The following is a 23668-nucleotide window of genomic DNA, read 5'->3' as shown; positions in this document are numbered from 1 at the left end:
TGTTTTGCCATCGTTAAGATAATGGGTTTGCTTTGTGCATTTATAGAGGTTATTTAATAGCATACATTTTACATGAAAAAATTATAACGTCTATTGATTACATTATCATAAGGTTTTAACGTCATTTAGAACTTGATCAGTGCATCCACACATGTATTTTTAAAAATAGAATAGATATATGAATTTGTTTGCAGCATAAAGATGTAATGGTTTCACAAACATGTGTTTGTATATTGTAATATATAACATTATGATAAAACGACGGTTTTTAATTGTCTGTAATTTTGTTGTTGTTTATATTGTGGTTGGATATAAAACTAAATGATATATTATATATCATATTTGTCAAATAATATTTTTAATTACATTAACCGTTTACATGATGTATTTATAAATTAATAAACCAATTAGTATGTTTATGTATATTAATAAAATGGATAAATAAATCTTCTTATATACATTTTAAATGTAATGTTTAATATTTAAAGAATTCGAATAAGTAAATTTATACAACGTTTGATTCGTGATATATGGATTAAATATATGATCTTATATGTAATAGGAGAGAAAATATGTTACATAAAGTAATTTATTTTTTGGTTTAAATATTATTTTTATTTAAGGAAACAATGAAAAACATTAATAATTAATTATGATTAGTTTAATACAAAACTTATTATATATTTTGATGGACTAACATATTTTTTAAAGATTTTAAGAATGATTGTGGTGATGACATATAAAATATGTTGTAATATATAGGGGATATATAAAAGTAGTGAAGTGATTTTTGGAAAAAATAAGATTTGATTTTGTAGAGGCAATACAAAAAGCGTGAAATAATTGGGTTTGGCATAACTTATTTCTATTTCATCGGTTTAATGATATTGTATACCGACGTGATGAAAAAGGCAATGGCAGTTTTTGTAATCCCTATATAAACTAGATGATTTAGCCAGAAGAAACCCAAAACAAGAAATATCAGAGTGAAAAAGAAGAGAAACCCTAAGAAAAGGATCGAGAGAAAGAAACAAACTTGTTCTTGGAATATTGTTTCGTTGATTGAGGAGGTGGCATGGAGAAACTAAAGCACCTATCTCTCGTCTCCAACATCTGCAACGAATTGGAAACGCATGTTGGAGTTGTAGAGCCAAAGGATTTAGCCGAGTACATCATCCATCTCGGCCGCAACTCCGATACCGCCGATGAACTCGATAGGAAGCTGAAGAATGACGACGCGGAGCTTCCTGATTATTTCGTCCGCTCGCTGCTCACTGTAATCCACGGGATCTACCCGCCCAAATCCGAGGAGAAAGGGAGATTCAATGGCTTAGCGGTTAAGGTCAAGGAGATTGAGAGGGAAGCTCAGAGAGAGGAGGGTCGAGATAGGGGAGGAAGATCAGGTGGTGATAGGTATAGGAGGGGGAGATCACGTGATAGGGAGCCTGAGTTGTATCAGGTTTACAAAGGTAGATTGAATAGGGTGATGGAGTCTGGCTGCTTTGTTCAGTTTGATAGGTTCAGAGGGAAAGAAGGTCTTGTTCATGTTTCTCAGATGGGGGCTGCAGAGAGTTTGGTGAAGCGTGATATGCAAGTGTACGTCAAAGTTCTATCTGGTGGTGCTAAGTATAGTCTTTCCATGAAGGATGTTGATCAGAACACGGGTAGAGTCTTGAACAAGCCGAGGAGGAGTAATCCATCTTTTAGAACAAAGGATACCATCCGGATTCTTGAGGAGGAGCGTCCTTCACGTAGGAGGCCACTGAAGAAGAAGATGAGCTCCCCTGAGAGATGGGAAGCGAAGCAGATGATTGCTTCTGGTGCTCTTAAAGCCACTGACTTTCCTGAGTATGATGAGGAGGATGGAGATGGGATGTTTTATCAGGAGGAAGAAGAGCTCGAGATTGAGATGAACGAAGAAGAACCTGCTTTCTTACAAGGGCACTCTGCTGACATGTCTCCTGTCAAGATCTTCAGAAATCCACAAGGCTCCTTGAGTCGTGCTGCTGCACTTCAGTCTGCGCTCACCAAGGAGAAGAGAGAAATGAGGGATCAGCAGCAAAGAACAATGCTTGACTCTATCCCCAAGGATCTGAATCGTCCTTGGGAAGATCCTATGCCTGAAACTGGTGAAAGGCATCTTGCACAGGAGCTTAGAGGTGTTGGATTATCCGCTTATGACATGCCTGAGTGGAAGAAGGATGCTTTCGGGAATACTCCAACTCTTGGACAAAGATCAAAGCTTTCTATCCAGGAGCAGAGGGAGAGCCTTCCTATATACAAGCTGAAAACGGAGCTGATACAGGCTGTGCATGATAATCAAGTGTTGGTGGTCATTGGTGAAACTGGTTCAGGTAAGACGACACAGGTGACTCAGTATCTTGCCGAAGCAGGTTACACTACCAAAGGAAAGATTGGGTGTACGCAGCCTCGTAGGGTCGCGGCAACGCAGAGAGCTGGGCGTGCTGGTCGTACTGGTCCTGGGAAATGTTACCGTCTCTACACGAAGAGCGCATACTGTAATGAGATGCCTCCTACATCAATCCCTGAAATCCAGAGGAGTAACCTAGGAACGACAACCCTTACCATGAAAGCAATGGGTATCAATGACCTGTTGTCGTTTGACTTCATGGATCCACCCCAACCGCAAGCCTTGATCTCTGCTATGGAACAGTTGTACAGCCTGGGAGCTTTGGATGAGGAAGGACTGTTGACAAACCTAGGTAGAAAAATGGCTGAGTTTCCTCTCGAACCACCTCTCTCTAAGATGTTGCTAGCGAGTGTGGATCTTGGGTGCAGCGATGAGATTTTGACGATGATTGCTATGATCCAGACGGACAACGTATTTTATAGACCAAGAGAGAAGCAAGCTCAAGCAGACCAGAAGAGGGCAAAGTTTTTCCAGCCTGAAGGTGATCACTTCACATTGCTAGCTGTGTATGAAGCTTGGAAGGCTAAGAACTTCTCAGGCCCATGGTGTTCTGAGAACTTCATACAGTCACGATCGTTACGACGTGCTCAAGACGTGAGGAAACAGCTTCTCAGCATTATGGACAAACATAAACTAGACGTGGTGAGCGCGGGGAAGAACTTCACGAAGATAAGGAAAGCAATCACAGCAGGATTCTTCTTCCATGGAGCAAGAAAAGATCCGCAGGAAGGTTACAGGACGCTAGTGGAGAACCAACCGGTTTACATACACCCGGGCAGTGCATTGTTCCAAAGACAACCAGATTGGGTGATATATCATGATCTTGTGATGACGACCAAGGAGTACATGAGACAAGTGACCGTGATTGACCCAAGGTGGCTTGTGGAGCTAGCTCCAAGGTTTTTCAAAGTGGCTGATCCAACCCATATGAGCAAGCGTAAGCGCCAGGAACGCATAGAGCCTCTGTATGATCGTTATCACGAGCCTAACTCATGGCGTCTTAGCAAAAGACGTGGTTGAGAGAGATTTCAAGTTTTATTCTTCCTTTTGTTTGTCACCCAAATCCTCAAATGTTTTTTTTTTCACCTTTCTTTTATATATTCAAAGCTAAAAAAACTAACAGTATGATGGATGAGTAAGAGATTGCAACTGCATCATGTTTTTCTTTTGACATGTATGTGATTTTGGAAGCCATTTGATCATATTTATCACGAGAACTACCACGAGTAATACAAAATTATATGCCTGTGTAGAATGTCTGCTCAGGTGTTTCAGATGTTCAAAAAAAAAAGATCCTCAGTGACAAAATTATATGCACATTTTGACCACAAAAAAAAAATGACCAAGCCAAGCTGGAAAACCAGAAGCTATATAAGATTGAAAAAGATCCTCAGTGACACTGTTAGCAATTAGGAAAGACCTTTCGAGAGCAATGCCTGAGGCATACAACACACGCCAATTCAAAAAATCTTGAAATATCGGAATAAGCTTCGAATAGAAGAACTTGAGAGAAGGCCAAGCTGATGGCTTTGCGATAGCTTTGATAAGATCATTATCTTACGTAAATATGAAATTATAATTTATGTTCTATTTAAATATCTAGAAATAGAATGTAGTGAGTTGCACGTTTTTAAAAAATTAATCTTAATTATTCTATAATGAAGATATCTTATATTTAAAATATAATTTTAAAGAAAAATAATAATATATATAGTATAACATATGATAGAAAAGTAAAAATGAAAAAATAAAATAAAATAACGATTGCTGATGAAATATTTTATTGTAGAATAATAGTTGAGCCAAACTTATACAAAGAACATTTATTTTTTTCATTTTTCAAGCATATACTATAGTATAGTTTAGATGAAAATAGTTTTTCTGTTCGACAATAGATGAAAACATTTTTTTGGATGGTAAAAAATATTTTATTATTTATATTCGAAGTAGTCTGGGTAATTAGTCCTGAATAAAATAATCAGCAAAATAAATATTTCTATCGAAGGATTTGGCTGTTTTAATATAACACTAGATTTTGACCCGCGCTTTGAAAGCGCGGAATTTTTCTTTTCGGTTCTAATTCGATTGTTGTTTTAAGTTTTTAGGTTAAAGAGATAAAACTGTTTGATTATGTATAGATTTGGCTCAAATTATTTGACCTGATTAGTTTTTGATATTTGGTACATTGATTCTGTTCTTGGTTTAGTTCTAATTTAGTTTAATTTTTCATGTTCTACAAATATATAAATCAAAGCGCAGGATTTTTTTTGTCATAATTTTTTTTAGATTAAAAAGATATAAAAACCATTCGATTATGTATAGATTTGGCTCAAATTATTTGACGTGATTAGTTTTTGATATTTGGTACATTGATTCGGTTTTGGTTTAGTTATAATTTAGTTCAATTTTTCATGTTCTATAAATATATAATTCATTCCGATTTATATGAACATTTTCTTCTTCTTTACTTTTGTATTTTGAGTTTGGTATGTTTTAGTTTGATTCGATTTATATGTGGAGGTTTAAATTTATTTAAAAAAACTTGTCTTGCATTTGACTCATAACCAGTGTTTTTGAAACCCGACCCGGATCTGCCGCGATTGAACCGGTAAACCCGGTGACCCAGAAAAAGTCTGGTTTGGGTTTTGTGAAAAATTAATATTTAGAAACCCGCAAAAATCCAGTAAAACCTAGAACTCGATACCGGTTGAACCACCAGGTGAACCAATAAATAACTTTTTTTTTTTTTAGTTTTAAATTATGTTTTTAGATTATGTTTTATATTTTCAGTTTCCAATTAAGAAGTTAGGTGCTGACAAAAAAAAAGAAGTTAGGTTTTCCCTTTTCAGTTTTATATTTGTGATTTTTAGATTTTGATGAAGATTTCACTATAGCACCTGTAGAAAATGAAATGAAAGATGGTAGAAAGAACCAAAATTAGTTGATGTGATTTGGTGTTAGTTTATTTCCGTTATTGACAATTATTACAATGATTTTTTACTTTTGGTTTATTTTGTATTTGAAGTTTAATTTATTATTTACATTAGACATTTAAATATTTATAAATTTTATGTCTTGATATTTTAAAGATATCATAACTCTTACCTTGTTAGAGAAAATTTTAAATAGTCTAAACTATTTTTTTGATATTTTGTATGTCAATTGAAAATAAAAAAATATAAAAACTAAAGTTAAGTATTTTCTAAATGTTTTTAAACATAAAATATATACATATCCAAACTATTATTTTATGTTTTCAAAAACATTTAGAAAATATTAAACTTTAGTTTCTATATTTTGTTTTACATAGTTGATATATTATTATATAATAAAATTAATTTATTTATTAACTCACGGTTCACCCGCGGTCGACCCGGTGACCCAGCAATCCGGTAAGTCATCCGGTTCAGTGTCCGGGTTGGGTTTTAAAACATTTCTCATAACTGATTTTAAAATATTTTTAATGATAAATTTTATAACAAATTATAAATTTAATGCTTAAAGTTTAAATATAAGTAAAAATTTTGCTACATGAATGTTTAATTTGGAACAAAAAAATAAATGCAAAGTCTTCTACTTTATTACATTTAATTCTGAAAAACGCTGATCATATTTATTTCAAAAACATTCTGCATACATTGGCCAAGGTATTAAAGACTTTTAAAAAAATGTTTCAAAAAGAAAAGTCCGTCGTTAATACAAAAGTTTTCAATTTTATGTCAAATACTAACCGAATACTTCCGGCAATCAAGTTTATTTGCGGTTTTGATTTAGTGGATTATATTTTTGGTATTTGAAGTGGGAAAGTTTAGGATTTAAATAATTTGGTCAACTATATTTGAATAATGCAACATATAGGATTTATGGTGCAATCATTTGTAAGCAAAACTTCTGTTTGGAAGTGACGACTGGTAAAAACAATGATATTAACAGATATGTATCTTTATAAATAAAGTAGACTTTAGTATCTCCACAGGCGTCCACGTCATCAGGTTTATGAGGGCAAAAGATGCCACGTGTCCCTTATAAAAACACAACGAGCGTATGTTTTCGTTACGTTCATTGGATTGGGGTTTTATCTCATATATGTTGCTGCTGGCCCATTCGTATGTTTTATTGGCTTTTTATTAAACTTTTTTTTTCAGCCCAATTAAGAGTTAGGTTTCTCATCGTCTTTCTACCTTCTTCTTCTATGTCAATTTTCTCAGAAAGTGAAGCTTCCATCGACGAACCGTTGCGCCTCCACCTTCCACTAAAATACCCTTAAATCCGAGCTTTAAAGCGATTATCCCACTACTCACAATTTAAAGCATTCAATCGACCTCTTTGCATTCCAAACTAATTAACTAAAGCTGCAAGTATAAATATCACACCTTGCACCGATGAACAGCACAACTTCAACGAGATCGAGAAGAACAGTTTGTCTGAAATATTGATTCCGACAATGGCCAATTCCTTCACCCTCTTTGCGGATGTGAAAGCCTGGCGCTGCCCCAACACTTTTGAGGTTCGTTTGCTGCATTTTTTGGGAGGCGAGGAACACGTTAGGAAAGTCAGTGAACTCATGAGTCTTGACATGGTACGATGAGCAGGTAAGCACCTCTGTTTTCGATTGAACCTGGCGGCGATAACATCCATTCAGATTGTCTGATCATGTAATTGGCTCCTTTCCAACAATCAACTGTTATTCAAGGTTCTGTAAGTGTGAACGTGTATCCAGTTTCAGTCAACAAACAACTTCGTGGTATGTGTCTTTAGTTTGAGTACTGTTTTTGTTTTTTTTTGTGATAGCATGTGTTAACTTAATCCCATTAAATCATTTCTCATATATAATTGGTGTGCTAAGTTCAATCGGGAGCACAATCACCGACAGTATATCCGGGTCCAGTGTGTAATGCTAACTCTGCGTCTAAAAAGGTACCTTGAATTGTTTAACCTCCATTTGTTACAATAGATACTCTAATGTATACTTGCGACTCTAAAACTTTGGTTTTTGTTTTTTTTTCGCAGGGATGTAAATGTTCGTGTTAGTATGTTTGACTATTTGGCTCTTGCATTTCATAAAAAAATGATAGCTACAGGAAAGAGCTTAAAATTGTGCTTGCCACCAACATTAATCCTAAGATAGTTGGGGGTAAGAGACAATCTTTTTTCACTGTAGTTGCATTTTAACATAGGTTCAACAAATCTATACAATAGAGTGTTTGTTTTGAACTGACATTCTCTTAAAAAAAAACCATATGCGATGTCAGGCCGGTTAGTTCTGAAGGCCACTTCTGGCACACATATCTACTTTGATTCTGAGACAGCTGCAGGAAAAGAAGAATTTGACAAGTAAGTCCCCTCATTCTGATTAGATAATCGCAACTTTGGTCTTGTCCTGATGAATGGAATTTCTACTTTGTTCACTGTTTTTCAAGCTCAGCCCATTGCAGATTGACAGGCGATGGAACAGACCAGACAGCGTCTTCATTAAAGCTGGTTCATGCCCAAAAAATTGAACCTCTAACCGTTGCTGGGCTTAGCCAATAGGTTATTACTGTTGATCCTCAGGTGAAGTTTGGTCGATTTAAATTTAATATTGTTTGAGATTATTCTTCTTTTTTGTCTGCTTCTTCTGCACTTTACAGATAATTGAGTTTCTTTGCACAGCTAAAGTGACTGGATGTTCAAAGAAACTTGTCCAAGAGATATATTCCTTCAAATGTGTCGCATGTGATGAAACTAATGTTGTGGTTGCACTCAAGTAAGAAAAGAGGTGTTGATGCTCAGGTAGACACTGAACTGCCTCGGTCCCTTGCTGAGATTGTTGGGAATACATACACCTTCCAGCTCAAGTTAAAGGACTTCAATTTTACTTCAAAGCACCAAACCTTCACCATTTCTGGCGTCTTTCCTTCGAGAGAGCTTGCACCTGCGCCAGCCTTTGTTGTGAATGTTGGTCTCTTTTCTTAATGTGAATCTGCTGCTATCTGTATATAATCTATGTGTTTGTTACCTTATTAATAGGAAGGTGCGCAGGTCCCTGAAGCATCGCAGCCTGAAGTTGTGACAACGGGATCTGATGTCAAAGTTGATAACACTTGCTCTGTTAGAGGTGCCATCTACATTGGATGGTTCACTTGCCGGACATACAGCATCAGCCAGTGAGCAAGTCGCTTTGGAAGAGAATGCACCGAAGAAACCACGTTTGGAATGAGTCTACTATGAGAAACAACCACGTCTTCTCTTTATCAAATAATTGCTTTTGTATCTTTCAATTTCCTTTGAATCAATTTCCCTTTTTATAATACTCAATGTGGTGGTTGTTTTAATTAGTAATAAGTCATATTTTCAATTTTCTTTAGTTCTATTTCTCCTTTTAGACTTTCAAATTTCTTTAGCTTTATTTCTCCTTTTTAAACTCTATGTGGTGGTGGTGGTTGTTCCAATTAGTAATGCAAGTCATTTTCAGAATTGGATCTGTGAAGTCAATAGTCATGCACCCTTGCATAGAACGTTCAAACTTGCAATGCTTATAAAACCGTTTAGGCTACAGAAAAATGTTTACTTTCCAGTTGCACCCATAAACAACATGCGGCTCGCAACACATTTTTGCCTCAACATCTATGATGTTCAGGGCAAGCTTAGGAATAATAAACTGAAAATAATTAATTCACAATTATACAATCCAAAGTTCATACACCGAACTTTTTAAGCACATAAGATTTAAAACAATAACATTGAAAAAAACACGACAACCGTTGCGTCCAAGGTATTGGCCACTAAGAACTTCAAACCAAAGTCATACACTATGGTCACTAATCACTATCAATTGGATCGGGAAAAAATATCATTTTTAACATATTTTCGTCTTCATTCTTTTTAACATATTTTCTTTACTAAAACCATTAAGTAAATTATAAATTTATTTAAAAATAAAACATACAAACCCGGCGCGTAGCGCCGGAAAACCACTAGTTGTTTTTATTTTGAAGTTTGCAGAATCCAATAAACGTTCAAGCTTGGTATTGCTGGAACATCATTCTCAATATACAAAGAGATGGTATATCTAATCTATAAAAAAGGAAAATTAGTGTTGATGCAATTGAAGTTTGTTTAAAATGTAGATGTTACTTTGTTATTTAATGATACGTTATGTTTCATTAGGAAGACACTATGTTACTTTTAAAATAAAAGAATTACGTAGCTGTAATGTAGGTGTTTCTGTTTAAATAAAAAGAATTTCGAAAATATTGATTTTAATTAAAGGCATGTGTTTAAATAAAGTTAGTGGCTGTGTATTGTAAATACTTTAAGATTCTAAGGTGACCTCAAAAAAAGCCTTCAGTTTTAATAGTATTGATTGATTATTTGTTTAATATGATCCATGCCCACAAAACCTTTTTTGGCAAACACACAAAAATTCATCTGTCTTTTTGTCTTCTTCAAGAAAAGTCTTGCTCTGAAATAAAGATTACTTTCTTGAAATAGAAAACGAAAATTGGGAGATACATCCTCCATCGACACCAATCTTTACAGGCATTTCACTTCTCACTTATTTTTTTTTTGATCAATAGATCATACGTTCATCTGAATCATTTTTGATAAATCGAAACGCACTTACACACACACACACACATATATATATATATATTATATATATAATTTTTTTTTTGTCTTTCCAAAAAAGGGTTGCATGTCGAATCTGATATCATAACTTTTTAATCGGATGAGCTTCATATTGTTTTGTATATCCAAAAAATATCTGTAAGAAAAGACATTTCTCCATCAAAAAATCACACGAAGATCGAGAGTTCAAGGATCCAACTACTCCAAAATGGTCACGTAAATATAATCTAAATTCTTTTTGAAATTCTAAAGATAATAGGTTAATCTGACCGATTTACAAAAAAGTTTAAAATCGAAATCTAACTTTGTTTTTCTTTTTCGAAATGTTGCATGTCGAACGATGGGTTGTGCGGATTATAGGAGTGACTTCTGATGGTTTCAGATATAATTGACAAAAATAAGCAATAAAGTTTGATATTGTTCAAACTTTGTCAAAACCATTAAAGGTTTGTAATCGAAATGATTTCTTTCTTCAAAAAAAAATACTCTATTTCCTGCTCTAAGATTTGATATTCGCAACATTCATTGTAAAATATAGATTAGTCTGTAATCGAACAGAACTATTAAATTTTATATAAAAATGATTTGTGATTCAGCTATATTAGTTATGTTTTCTTTATTGCAGCATTCACAGGAGTTAACATGTTGTGCCGTTGTACTACTCAAATGAAAAGGACTGCAAGAAATAAGTAATATGCAATGATGCTCAAAAAACGAAGGACTGGTGGCTATTTATAATCATAAATGTATATCTAAAATAATCGTTTGTTGTGTATCTATAAAATAATCAGATTATTTCCTTTACCTCATGTAGTTGAATCTAGAAATCTATGATATGAAGTTTTCCCTCGGTACCATTGAACTTTATAGGATCTACAAAGATTGAAAACATATAAATTATTTGATCAATATGCTATTGCTAAAACTGTAAAATGTTAAATATTTTTGTTTTTGAATTATCTTAAACTTTGTTGTCTGCAAACACGATCGTTTGTCCGATCAAATTTTTTTTAATGTAGTTTGAATTTTGAAGCCCTGCAAAAATTATAACAATGATCACATGAAAAGAAAACATACGCAAAACAGCAAAACGTATTGAACTATTTAAGTTTTTCTTCCATTAATTAACGAAAACATAGACGCTTTTTGATGAACCTGATTTCGCTACAATAACAAACATAAAAAAAGTAATCGTTCAAGTTGATATATATTTACGTTTTTATCTGCATTCGGATGTTTCCAGGTGGTACTTTCACATGAACGCTCCATGCAGATTTGAAAGGCTTAAGAACAGTTAGATTGCTGATTTTGATTGTGGAACCCATAAGTGTATATCACAGTTTTGGAGGTTTAAAATGGTTATTTTTGCTGGGTTTGAAAGGATAATTATATACTTCTTATCGCATGTAAATTATTAGGATAGCAAACCAACTAAATCGTTTTAATTTAGGAATATTCTAGGTATATATATTATTCGATATCTTATAAGTTACAACAATCTATTCTTTATGTTTTTGGATGATTAAAGTTGTTCAATTTAGATAAGATATAACAATATAGTTGCGATATTATACCAGTTTATTAGATAGAATATCACAATGTGTTGCGATTATACAGGGTAGTTTATACTTAATTATATATTAAAAATTTTGCAAAATAATTGCATTTGAAAAAGATTTGCAAATAAGCTTTAGCGAGTTTGTTTCATAGTTGTTAATCTCAGAATTTATATTATGTGAATTTTATAAAATAAACAAATCTGATAAAATCATAGCAAATTAATACTGTGTAACTTGAAATGAATAATTATTGCATTTTTCTATTGTTTTTGTTTTTGGTGTACATTTTGCTACGTGAATTAGTTGTAGACTATTGTGCTTTACATGAGTACTAAATTTCAAACATTACAGGTATAAACGTTGATGATGAACTGGTGAAGAAGGAAGATGTCAAGATGATGAAGTGGTGAAGAACAGTATGGTGGCGAAGAGGATGCTACGATCTCTTTCTAGGTTTTATTTCCATATTTGCTTCGTAATTGTTATTTTCCTGTCGGTTCTTGCAATATCAAATTCTGTTTGTATTATATGGTTGAATAATCATGGTTTAAATAAACTATAAATCTTTTAAATAGAGGATAATAACTGTGATTTACAAAAAAAAAATAAAAACATTTAATTAAAAGCATAGACTAAAAAGATATCAGTGGCAGAGATCTGTAAATATTTCAAAACTTCAACGGGACCTCAAAAAAAACCTTTCAGTTTTAATAATATTGATAAGGTTGCTCTTTGTCATGGAGTGCCAACGGCACAACAGTTTTTGAAAAAAAAACTCAAATATTTGTATACCAAAAAGGCAAAAACTTTATGGTTCAAAATTGTAAGTTTGAATATATAATAGAGAGAGAGAGAGACCTCTCTGACTGTGTATAGAAGGGAGGAAATCAAAATTCAAACGCACGGATTCTCCTCACTCCTTCGACGCTGAAATCGCCGTCTAGGGTTTTCTTCTCCGGTGGTTACTCTTCTTCCTCCTCCTCCGCCCCCATGGATTCAGATTCCTCAAGGTCGCGGATTGACCAGGTCCGTTTCTCTTGGAGACGCATGTCGATCTTCTACTTCTTCTTCCTCTTCTTTGTTTCTAGGCTTGCTGCTGCAACATCTTACTCGATGCAAAGGCATCAACTTTTGTTGAGTATCTGATTCATTGAGAAGACCCATTACTTGAATTGATGCCACATTTTGATTGAATCCCATACTTTGATATATTTTTTTGGTTGTCTATGAATAAAGTTAAAAACTTTGTTACGGGTCCCCCAATTAGGTTAAAAAGAATTGATTTTGGATGCTTTTATGAACAGTGAAGATAGTTATAGCTAGGGAGTTTTTGTGATATTGAAGCTAAAGTATGTTTCTACTTTCTACTTTCTCCCTAGTTTTATGTTTCGAAGAAGAGGAAACACCCGTCACCAAATTTGAAGTCTGGGAGGAACGAGAAACATGTGAAGGTGACTGGAGAAAGGTCTCCTGGAGATAAAGGAACTTTGGACAGTTACTTGAAAGCATCTTCCCTGGAAGATGACAAGAACACTACCAACAGTGTGTTGCAGGCAAGGCAGGAAGCGTTTACGAAAAAACTGGATTTGGAGCGCCTGCCTAAACCTGCCAGCGCTGGAACTTCTAAAGGATGTTTGAACCAACAGAGCGGATCTCAAGTCTTGGATAAAGAAGGTGTTGCTACGGTTGCAACAGATGGTTTGCTTTGTGCCAACCAGAAAGATAATTCAGATCTAAGAGACTTTGCCACTGGTTTCTTGTCCTTGTATTGTAGGTAATATGCCTTCATTTTCTCGATTTGACTCTTCTTTCAATTATCATCAAGGAGTTGATTGGTGAACATCCATTTATGTTCTGAGATTTAGAGGAATTTGTAAACTTTGCTTGTTTGGTTTATGTAGTGAAGTGCGGTCTGTTGTTGGCCCACCTCCACATCAGAATGCAAATGAACGGAAGCGTCCAAGCAGTTCATCACTACTTGCTCAAGATATGCAAGTTTCTCACAAGATGCGTTGTGATTCCCAAAATATACCATCACTGGATGAACTTGCACATCCTCTCGGTAGTAAGCCTGAATCAATCAGTGACAAGAGAGATACATCTGTTTCAGAACCTATGCAGAAGGTAAAAATGGAGTCAACAGTTATGGTTACTTATCTTCCTGCTAAACTGATTCACGTTCAATTTTTTGACGCCTCTGGTCTAATATATTCACAGATTCCAAGCAATCAATCTGCTGAAATCTCAATGGGCTTGAGGAAGTGTACTAAGGCACCTGAATCATCGACTCATCTCACTGAATGCCACACGCCTGGATCAGTCGTCAAGTCACGTCCTGTTGGAACCCCTAAGTCAGGAAGCGGTAGCATAATGTTCTCACCTGGAGATTCTTTCTGGAATGAAGCAATTCTATTTGCTGATGGTTTGTCAATGCCAACTGAAAACTCTGGTTCCGTAGAAGCTAAAGATGGAGGTCAGAATAGCGAAAAAGCAGATAATTGCAGTGAAAACTTAAAGAAAACTTTAGGCTTAGACGAAAGCAGAGTCAAGGATAAAGATGCCATTGGTTATTCAAAGGTCGGGGAGAAGCATGGGAGAGATTTTAATAGAGAAGTATCTCCGCTTCCTGTCAAGAATCTGGAACTTTTGTTTCAAGATAAAAAAACAAATGGAGGTACCCGAGAGCAATGTGCTTCATTGGATCAAAATAACATTACTCGAGGAAACATTACGGTCTCTGAATCTGTTCTTGTTGAAAATAAAGGACGTGGAACTCTTGATATTGCCAGTAATGCTCAGGCAAATAAACATTTGATAGGCAGGAAGTATCCAGAACCTGAAGGAAAGCAAGTTTTAGTGTGCCAGGACAATCATAGTGTAAGATCTGTTTCTATGATAAGCAACATGAGGAAACCAGCTGATTCTAGTGAATCTGAAGAAAGCTATACTCCTTCAAGCTCTCATCATAACAAAGATGGTTTAAGTCTGAGCACCTGGCTTCCCTCAGAAGTTTGCAGCGTATACAATAAGAAGGGAATATCTAAACTCTATCCATGGCAGGTACATAACTGTTCGTTGATGCGTATGTCGTTATTTGTCAACTATATTTAAGTACACAGCTGAGAAACATTTTCATTGTTCGTCTCCTATAGATAGATACATGTGCATTTGCTTCTCTATTGCAGTTTAGAAAGTTTAAGTTCAGTTGAGAACCTGCAACTAGTTTATGCCATCCAAAGTTAATCTGCTCTATCCTTCGGTTTTGTATTTATACTTTCTTAAATATCTGCCGCTTATTAAAGAGTGATGTCGTTCTACATCTGTTCTTCTGATACACAACTATAGCTTCTCTGGTCGGTATAACATCTGGAAGAACTTCTTATTCTGTTTGTTATACCTGTTTGTGTCATTGTGTGTATGCTATTGCTTCTGACGTCCTTTCCCTAGCTGAATACAAATCGAAGTTTAATTTTATAGGTTGAGTGCCTTCAAGTAGATGGTGTTTTGGAGAAAAGGAATCTGGTATATTGTGCTTCCACAAGGTATCTTCATGGTTTTCTATGAATCTGCCTATTAAAAGTTTGCTTCATTCATACATTTCCGCCGGATCATGATAGTAGTGTTATTAACTCGCCAGCAGGCTTCTATCTGAAAAGAATTTATGCTCAATTTCAAAATCATGCTGTTTGTGCAGTGCTGGTAAAAGTTTTGTTGCAGAAGTCTTGATGCTGCGCCGGGTCATAACAACAGGAAAAATGGCATTGCTTGTGCTACCTTATGTATCCATTTGCGCTGAGAAGGTTTCTTTTATTATTCTCTCCAAGCATCCTACACATTGTATAACATTACTTGCTGTTAATTTAGCCGTATAACAATTGGATGCAGGCGGAACACCTTGAGCTCCTTCTTGAACCACTTGGTAAGCAAGTTCGTAGTTACTTTGGAAATCAGGGTGGTGGAACACTTCCTAAAGGCACTTCTGTGGCTGTCTGCACGATTGAGAAGGCAAACTCTTTGATAAATCGCTTGCTTGAAGAGGGTCGTTTGTCTGAACTTGGGATAATTGTTATAGATGAATTACACATGGTATGGTTTTCACATATCTCGTCTATATGGATCTCGGACAAGCTTATAACTTTTTGACACTTTTATTTTCTTGGTACTTTATCTTTGCATACAATAATGAATGCATTAAAAGGAACCTATTGTGCTCATGGTTTATACAGGTGGGTGACCAACATAGGGGTTATCTGTTGGAACTTATGCTGACTAAACTTCGTTATGCTGCCGGTGAAGGCAGTTCAGAGTCTAGTAGTGGTGAGAGTTCAGGGAATAGCAGTGGCAAGACTGATCCTGCTCATGGCCTACAAATTGTGGGTATGAGTGCTACAATGCCGAATGTCGGAGCAGTTGCTGACTGGCTTCAAGTAAGACAAACAGAATCACTATTTGATCTATGTATTATTTTTTTGGCTCTCATCTAGTTGCATGACAATTATCTTTAGGCGTATAGGTGTATTCATAGATAAACCTGCATGCTTCTGAGAATTATAAGAATATGATATTTTGCGCAGAAATACTCTTCGTGATTGTCAAATAAACGTTACGTTTTCTGTAAAATGAAGACCTGTATATCTCCAGATTTCTTATATGGGTGATGATAATTTTTCTGTATTTGTTACTTTCCGGAGCTATTGTACTCACTTCTTTTGAAACTCCGTAAAATTATTGTGGCCTTCTTAATCAAAAAACTTATTGTGGCTTTACATGTTGAAAGGCAGCTTTATATCAGACAGAGTTTCGACCAGTTCCGCTAGAGGAGTATATCAAAGTTGGTAACACCATTTATAATAAGAAGATGGAAGTTGTGAGGACTATACCCAAAGCTGCTGATATGGGAGGAAAAGACCCAGACCATATCATTGAGCTTTGTAACGAGGTAATATCTTTTGGGAGTTAAGGTCCTAAGTACTTGCATTTTTTTATGTACTGAACTTGGTTCAAGAAGGAAAACTCAGATGTATTATCACAATCCAGGTTGTTCAAGAGGGCAACTCAGTGCTGATATTTTGCTCGAGTCGAAAAGGATGTGAATCAACTGCTAGACACATTTCAAAGCTCATTAAAAGAGTGCCCATAGACGTTGATGGTGAACATAGTGAGTTTATGGATATTCAGTCTGCGATTGATGCCCTGCGAAGGTCTCCATCTGGAGTAGATCCTGTACTAGAAGAAACTCTTCCCTCTGGGGTTGCCTACCACCATGCTGGTCTTACGGTATGTATACACAATCTATTCTAGATATGTTTTTTGCTAGATTGTAATCTTTTGTGAGATGGTGAATTTTACGCAAAAGTCATAATAATTATTTATGAGGACATATAATTATTATATTTGAACTACAGGTAGAAGAACGAGAGATAGTTGAGACCTGTTACCGTAAAGGTCTTGTACGTGTCTTAACAGCTACATCCACACTGGCGGCGGGGGTTAACCTGCCTGCAAGGAGAGTCATTTTTCGGCAACCAATGATTGGCCGTGATTTTCTTGATGGAACAAGGTACAAGCAAATGGCTGGTCGAGCTGGGCGGACTGGCATTGATACAAAAGGAGAAAGTGTATGCCTTTAATTTCTTTAGAAATAATGATGTTATAATTCATGTTTCAGTTCCTCATAGTGAAATTCACAGGCATTTTTTCTTCTTCTTTGGAGTGGTTAATGGTCTAGGCTTTTGATTCTTGATCTAAATTTACATTTCTTTCCAGGTGTTGATATGCAAACCAGGAGAACTCAAGAGAATAATGGCACTTCTAAATGAGAGCTGCCCACCTTTGGAGTCTTGTTTATCTGAGGACAAGAATGGAATGACTCATGCAATATTAGAAGTTGTGGCAGGTGGAATTGTTCAGACTGCCAAAGATATACATCGCTATGTTAGGTGTACTCTTCTGAATTCTACAAAGCCTTTTCAAGATGTGGTCAAATCAGCTCAGGATTCCCTTCGGTGGCTGTGCCACAGAAAATTTCTTGAGTGGAATGAAGAGACGAAGTTATACACTACAACACCCCTTGGACGTGGAGCTTTTGGCAGTTCACTCTGCCCAGAGGAGTCACTTGTAATTTAATCTTTCTATAACTGAAAATGCATTTTTCATAGGGTTAAGTGAGCATGCTTGACGTGTATGTAATGGTTTGCTGCAGATTGTGCTGGATGATCTTCTAAGAGCACGTGACGGACTAGTTATGGCTTCTGATTTGCATTTGGTCTACTTAATCACACCAATTAATGTTGGTGTTGAACCAAACTGGGAGCTGTATTATGAACGGTTTATGGAACTGTCTCCTTTAGAACAGGTAATATTGTACCCTCTACTAATATGCGGCATTAATGTGCTGAAAACAAGAAGTATGTTCAGATAACTTCTTCCTCTAATTTGACTTCTCTAGTTTAATGTCATTCTTCTTATTGAAATTTTAATGTTTTGCACAATAGTTAGGCATTCTATTCTTCATTTACTTCTGTAGTGGAAACCTTCCAAGTTTTCTGCAGTACTTTTTGAAAAGCTCTAGGTCTAGTTATTTGGGCACACAATTCCAGAAAATCTTGTAAGCTGATCTGTTACTTGATCATACAATTTCAGTCTGTTGGCAATAGAGTTGGAGTGGTCGAACCTTTTCTGATGCGCATGGCACATGGTGCAACAGTGCGCACTCTAAAGAAACCACAAGATGTGAACAAAAAATTGCGTGGAGAATATAACAATCGGCATGGTTCAACTAGCAGTAAGATGCTTTCAGATGAAGAGATGCTTCGAGTGTGCAAACGATTTTTTGTTGCTCTCATCTTGTCAAAATTAGTTCAGGTGGCTCCCCTACTGCTTTTTTTGCTTCTTGTATTTTCTTAAAAAATATTTGCTAAACCCGTTGCAGGTGATGATTGACTCCTCTAATAGATCATTTTTAACTATGAAATGCAGGAAGCTTCTGTGTCTGAGGTTTGTGAAGCCTATAAAGTGGCTAGAGGTATGGTTCAAGCGCTACAGGAGAACGCTGGAAGGTTTTCTTCCATGGTTTCGGTGTTCTGTGAAAGGCTTGGATGGCATGATCTAGAAGGCTTAGTTGCCAAACTCCAGAACCGTGTTTCATTTGGTGTCCGAGCTGAAATTGTTGAACTTACTAGCATTCCATATATAAAGGTACTTGCAACTTCCAGGAACTTATAGCTAGGATATAAGGAGTGCTATTGACAAAGATGGTTTATGGTGTTGAATAAATAGGGTTCAAGAGCTAGAGCGTTGTACAAAGCTGGCTTGCGTACATGTCAGGCGATAGCTGAAGCATCCATCCCTGAAATTGTCAAAGCTCTCTTTGAATCTTCAGCGTGGGCTGAAGAAGGTAATCAGTTTTCCTAGACAGTTTATTTTTTATGTTTTTGTTGCCTCATTGAGGTCTCTCCAGCTTATAATAGGAATGATAAGTTGGCCGTTTGTTGGAAAGAATATTGTATCCACTTCCATCTAATGTGCTCGAGTTGATATGGTGTACAAGGTACTGGACAGAGAAGGATACACTTGGGATTAGCCAAGAAAATCAAGAATGGGGCGCGCAAAATTGTTCTTGAGAAAGCAGAAGAGGCGAGGGCTGCTGCATTCTCTGCATTTAAGTCGCTTGGTTTGGATGTTCATGACCTTTCAAATCCCTTGCCGTTGCCTCCTGCTAGGAGTCCCAATGGACAAGTAACTATTGAGAGAGATATCTCTGGAGGCTCTGTTGGTCCTAATGGACCACAACATATTCCAGGACGATCAAGCATGGAGGGGCACATGGAACGTGGGAACTTTGACACGGATAATCACAGAGAAAAGCCAAGGGACGTAGCAGGTACTGCCTTAGGGGTTTCATCAGAAGTTAACTTGGCCGATCCTCTTCCTGAAATCCAACCGATAGGAACTACAGTTGGCACTGATGGACCTAATGCTGTTAGTTTTCTTTCTAGTGATGACAGAGAGATCAAAAATGAGGATAATGCTGAGCAGCAATTGACCAGGAGTGCCCATATTCCTCTTAGCAATAAGGATAATGCAGGTGAAAAGGGTCCACTAACTGCAGGAAATATTAGTGGCGGATTTGACTCTTTCCTGAAGCTCTGGGAATCTGCTGAGGAATTTTTCTTTGATATCCACTATAGTAAGCTACAAAATTTGAATTCTCGCATCTCTTATGAGATACATGGAATTGCGATCTGCTGGAATAGCTCTCCTGTATACTATGTCAATCTTAACAAGGATCTTCCCAATATGGAATGTGAAGAAAAAGAAAAGCTTTTCAAGGATGCAGTTATTGACAAGAAAGAGGTTTTGGGTACCCAAAACATGCTTGATGTTATTAAAGCTAGGTGGAACAGAATCAGTAAAATAATGGGGAATGAAGAAAAGAGAAAGTTCACTTGGAACTTGAAAAACCAGATTCAAGTTCTCAAGAGTCCTGCCATTTCAATCCAAAGATGCGCTCGCCTGAATATTGCAGAAGTGGTCAGGGACCATGAGTTGGTGGATGGATCTTGGTTGGTGATGCTTCCACTTCGCATAAGCCACACCATTGACATGGGCATCGTGTCATGGATTCTTTGGCCAGATGAGGAAAGACACTCAAATCCAAACATAGATAAGGTAATTCCAGATTGACTATTAGCAGAATGAATGATTTGTATATCATATATCTCCTGATGATGGTGTTGAACCAGAAAAACACCATAGTATAACTATCTATCATCACACACAGATTTTGCTCATACCTGTTTAGTGTATTTGCTCATTAAAATTTTGTAAAACTGTTATAGGAGGTAAAGAAAAGACTGTCCCCAGAGGCAGCTGAAGCTGCAAATCGCAGTGGCAGGTGGAGGAATCAGATCCGAAGGGTTGCCCACAATGGCTGCTGCAGACGGGTTGCTCAAACGCGAGCCCTTTGTTCAGCTCTTTGGAAGATCCTTGTTTCAGAAGAACTTATCGAAGCACTGACAACCACTGAAATGCCTCTGGTATATCCCCTTTAAATTGTTTTTGAGTTTATCTTAACTGCACCAGCATCCAGCATGTCATGCTCAAAGTCAAATATTTATGTGAAACTATTTGTTCAAGCAGCCATCTGCTGATTAGTTGTTTTTTCCGGCATCATAATGCGTTCATTCTGTGTTTCAGGTCAATGTCCTTGCAGACATGGAGCTATGGGGTATAGGCGTTGATATAGAGGGATGTCTTAAGGCAAGGAATTTATTGCGGGATAAACTGCGGTCCCTTGAGAAGAAAGCATTTGAATTAGCTGGCATGACATTTTCATTGCACAGCCCAGCTGATATTTCAAATGTGCTGTTTCGACAGCTGAAGTTGCCCATACCTGAAAACCACAATAAAGGGAAACTCCATCCAAGTACTGATAAACATTGCTTGGATCTATTAAGGTATTCCAAAGTGCTATTTTCTTTTCTTTACAAAGAGTATGTGGTTATGATATTAAGAATAAGATTTCCTCTAGTTTATGTGATTCTATTTTGGTCTGATCGAACTTGGGATTACGACTTTGTCTCAGGAATGAACATCCTGTTGTCCCAGTTATCAAAGAGCACCGCACTTTGGCAAAACTCTTAAATAGTACACTTGGATCAATTTGTTCGCTTGCTAAACTACGCTTAAGCACGCAAAGGTACACTCTGCATGGCCACTGGCTTCAAACATCCACAGCAACTGGAAGGCTTTCCATAGAGGAACCTAATCTCCAAGTATGATTCTTTTATTTTCCTTTCTCGTTGTATCATGTATCCACAAATTAAACAGCATGTTGCTTTTCTGCAGTCTGTTGAGCACGAAGTAGAGTTTATATTGGATAAAAGTGGAAAGGAAGATCGCTACAAAATCAATGCACGTGATTTCTTTGTTCCTACTCAAGTAAATTTCCTTGTTTCTAAAAGTTTATTGTCTTTGGTCTTCAAGCATTTATGAAGACTCGATAATGATATCTTTTCACCACAGGAGAATTGGTTACTCTTGACGGCAGATTATTCACAGATAGAGTTGCGACTTATGGCACATTTTTCTAGAGATTCCTCTTTGGTTGCGCAGCTCAGTCAGCCAGAAGGTGATGTCTTTACGATGATTGCTGCAAAATGGACTGGAAAGACCGAGGATTCTGTTGGTTCACATGATAGAGATCAAACCAAAAGATTGATTTATGGAATTCTTTATGGAATGGGTGCCAACACGCTTGCTGAACAGCTTGAGTGCAGCTCAGATGAAGCCAAGGAGAAAATTAGAAGCTTTAAAAGTTCTTTCCCTGCAGTCACGTCTTGGCTTAACGAAACAGTTTCCTTTTGCCAGGAAAAAGGGTGAGCATGTTACACTTATCTTCATTAATGCTTCTTATACTAAAAATTACTGAGATATTACACTTAGATTTTGATTAATTGTTTTATTTCTTTGGCTGTGTTTTACTGGCTGGTCCACGATCAGCTTTATTATTAATTGGATTGCTTCTTTGTGAACTATAATTACAAATCCAAGAACATTTTTGATATGCAGATACATTCAGACTCTCAAGGGAAGAAGGCGGTTCTTGTCAAAAATCAAATTTGGGAATGCCAAAGAGAAATCTAAGGCTCAAAGGCAAGCTGTAAACTCCGTGTGCCAGGTCTGACCTTTGTTTCTCTTCCTTTGCTTTTTCCCTGACACTTTTATGTTATGATGTGACGTTTAATTAGACCATAATTTTTTTACTTGGTTATGGTTTTACTTAGGGATCTGCTGCTGATATAATCAAGATTGCGATGATAAACATATATTCAGCTATTTCTGAGGATGTTAATACTTCAGCATCTAGTTCTTCAACTGAGGCTAGGTTTCACATGTTGAAGGGACGATGCCGAATTCTTCTACAGGTGAGAGTTGCCCACCTCTTTTTATTGTTTGAGTTTTCTTTCTTTAGTTGTTACTTCTGCCTGCAAGTTAATGTTTGTTCATATTGTCTGTATAGCTCATTAAAGTTGCACATTCATTATGCAGGTACATGATGAGCTCGTGCTGGAAGTTGATCCTTCTTACGCAAAAGAAGCTGCAATGTTGCTACAATCCAGCATGGAAAATGCGGTTTCACTTCTCGGTATGTTCTTCATATACCATGCTCCTTTTCTGTGTCATGTTTATAAATATTATATGTTGACTATTGATTCTGTTATGTATTATCAGTCCCCCTACATGTGAAGCTGAAGATTGGGAAAACATGGGGTTCTTTAGAGCCGCTTCAGGCTGATTAAAGACATCAGCAAAATATCAGTGTCTTTAAATCTCAGCTTAAGAGCCTCGGATTGTTTGAGCAACTCGCTCACATGTGTATTTTATGGCTCAAAATGCTCCCACATTCACCACAGCTTGACTCAACGGTATGCTCTGTTTCATCTTCAAGTGATGAAGATAAATGATATCAGTGGCTGCTTCTTTGTGACATTCATCGCTTGAATATGGAGGTGGAGAGGAACGGACCATTCCAAAGGGATATTTGCTCCTGCTGTGTTCTGAGGGCTCTTCGTTTTAGCTTCAAAGAGAGTCTGTAAAGTACCATTAAGAGTTTCCACAGTTTTACTTAGACAGTGACTTTTGACATAACCAAAAATCATATAGAAAGATTAGGAAAAGTTTTCTCTCTTTTTCACTGTAAATACTCTTAATGTTTTTCTCAATATGATGTGCTCATTGATCCAAAAGAGTAAATGTATTGGTTCATTATGTTCTCTGTTTTATTGATCTAGTATGCTTTAGTAAATGTATGGTTCGAAGAGACGGGGAGTAACAGGACGTATAGCTCATCTGAAACCCCACTGAGAACCCTCTACGCCATGGAATTGTTCCAGAAACACAAATTATCTATAAGGACTTTGAGGACTCTCATAGTCATTGCAATAATCAGTTTTCTCCATAAGACTATGAAATCAACTCAATGCAATAGCGACACTGGGATGAGAGACCAACAAGAAATAATTGACTACAGTTTTAGAGACATGGGAACAGAGCCAACAACAGA

At 36.5% G+C, this 23668-nt stretch overlaps 2 protein-coding genes across 12 annotated transcripts; both read left to right on the top strand.

Annotated features, from left to right (window-relative positions):
* The first annotated feature begins 1524 nt into the window (after positions 1-1524).
* LOC103847895 (helicase and polymerase-containing protein TEBICHI) lies at positions 1525-23379 on the top strand. Of its 11 annotated transcripts, none has more exons than XM_033276749.1 (29): positions 6931-7565; positions 7684-7765; positions 7857-7963; positions 8062-12627; positions 12981-13375; positions 13503-13725; positions 13819-14661; positions 15079-15143; positions 15296-15401; positions 15487-15687; positions 15828-16028; positions 16379-16540; positions 16639-16878; positions 17007-17219; positions 17368-17718; positions 17804-17956; positions 18244-18465; positions 18580-18798; positions 18880-18997; positions 19151-20271; positions 20442-20639; positions 20800-21059; positions 21188-21377; positions 21451-21543; positions 21628-21980; positions 22174-22282; positions 22389-22529; positions 22654-22750; positions 22837-23379. In XM_033276749.1, the coding sequence occupies exons 4-29, from the start codon at positions 12592-12594 to the stop codon at positions 22902-22904; spliced, it is 6378 nt and encodes a 2125-aa protein (XP_033132640.1). In that variant the 5' UTR covers positions 6931-7565; positions 7684-7765; positions 7857-7963; positions 8062-12591; the 3' UTR covers positions 22905-23379. The 11 variants fall into 11 exon arrangements, 10 of the variants coding, with proteins under 10 accessions (XP_033132643.1, XP_033132637.1, XP_033132636.1 ...); XM_033276751.1 differs by having other exon boundaries at positions 7046-7175; positions 7278-7348; positions 7442-7565; positions 7684-12627; XM_033276746.1 differs by having other exon boundaries at positions 6883-7023; positions 7125-7175; positions 7278-12627.
* On the top strand, positions 1542-8777 carry LOC103834547 (probable pre-mRNA-splicing factor ATP-dependent RNA helicase DEAH5). The gene has a single exon (XM_009110613.3). The coding sequence runs from the start codon at positions 1556-1558 to the stop codon at positions 3449-3451; it is 1896 nt and encodes a 631-aa protein (XP_009108861.2). The 5' UTR covers positions 1542-1555; the 3' UTR covers positions 3452-8777.
* Positions 23380-23668: the final 289 nt, after the last annotated feature.

The sequence above is a fragment of the Brassica rapa genome, chromosome A08 (genome assembly GCF_000309985.2).
Source record: "Brassica rapa cultivar Chiifu-401-42 chromosome A08, CAAS_Brap_v3.01, whole genome shotgun sequence".
NCBI classification, from domain to species: Eukaryota; Viridiplantae; Streptophyta; class Magnoliopsida; order Brassicales; family Brassicaceae; genus Brassica; species Brassica rapa.
This window is presented reverse-complemented; position numbering and strand designations above follow the sequence as displayed.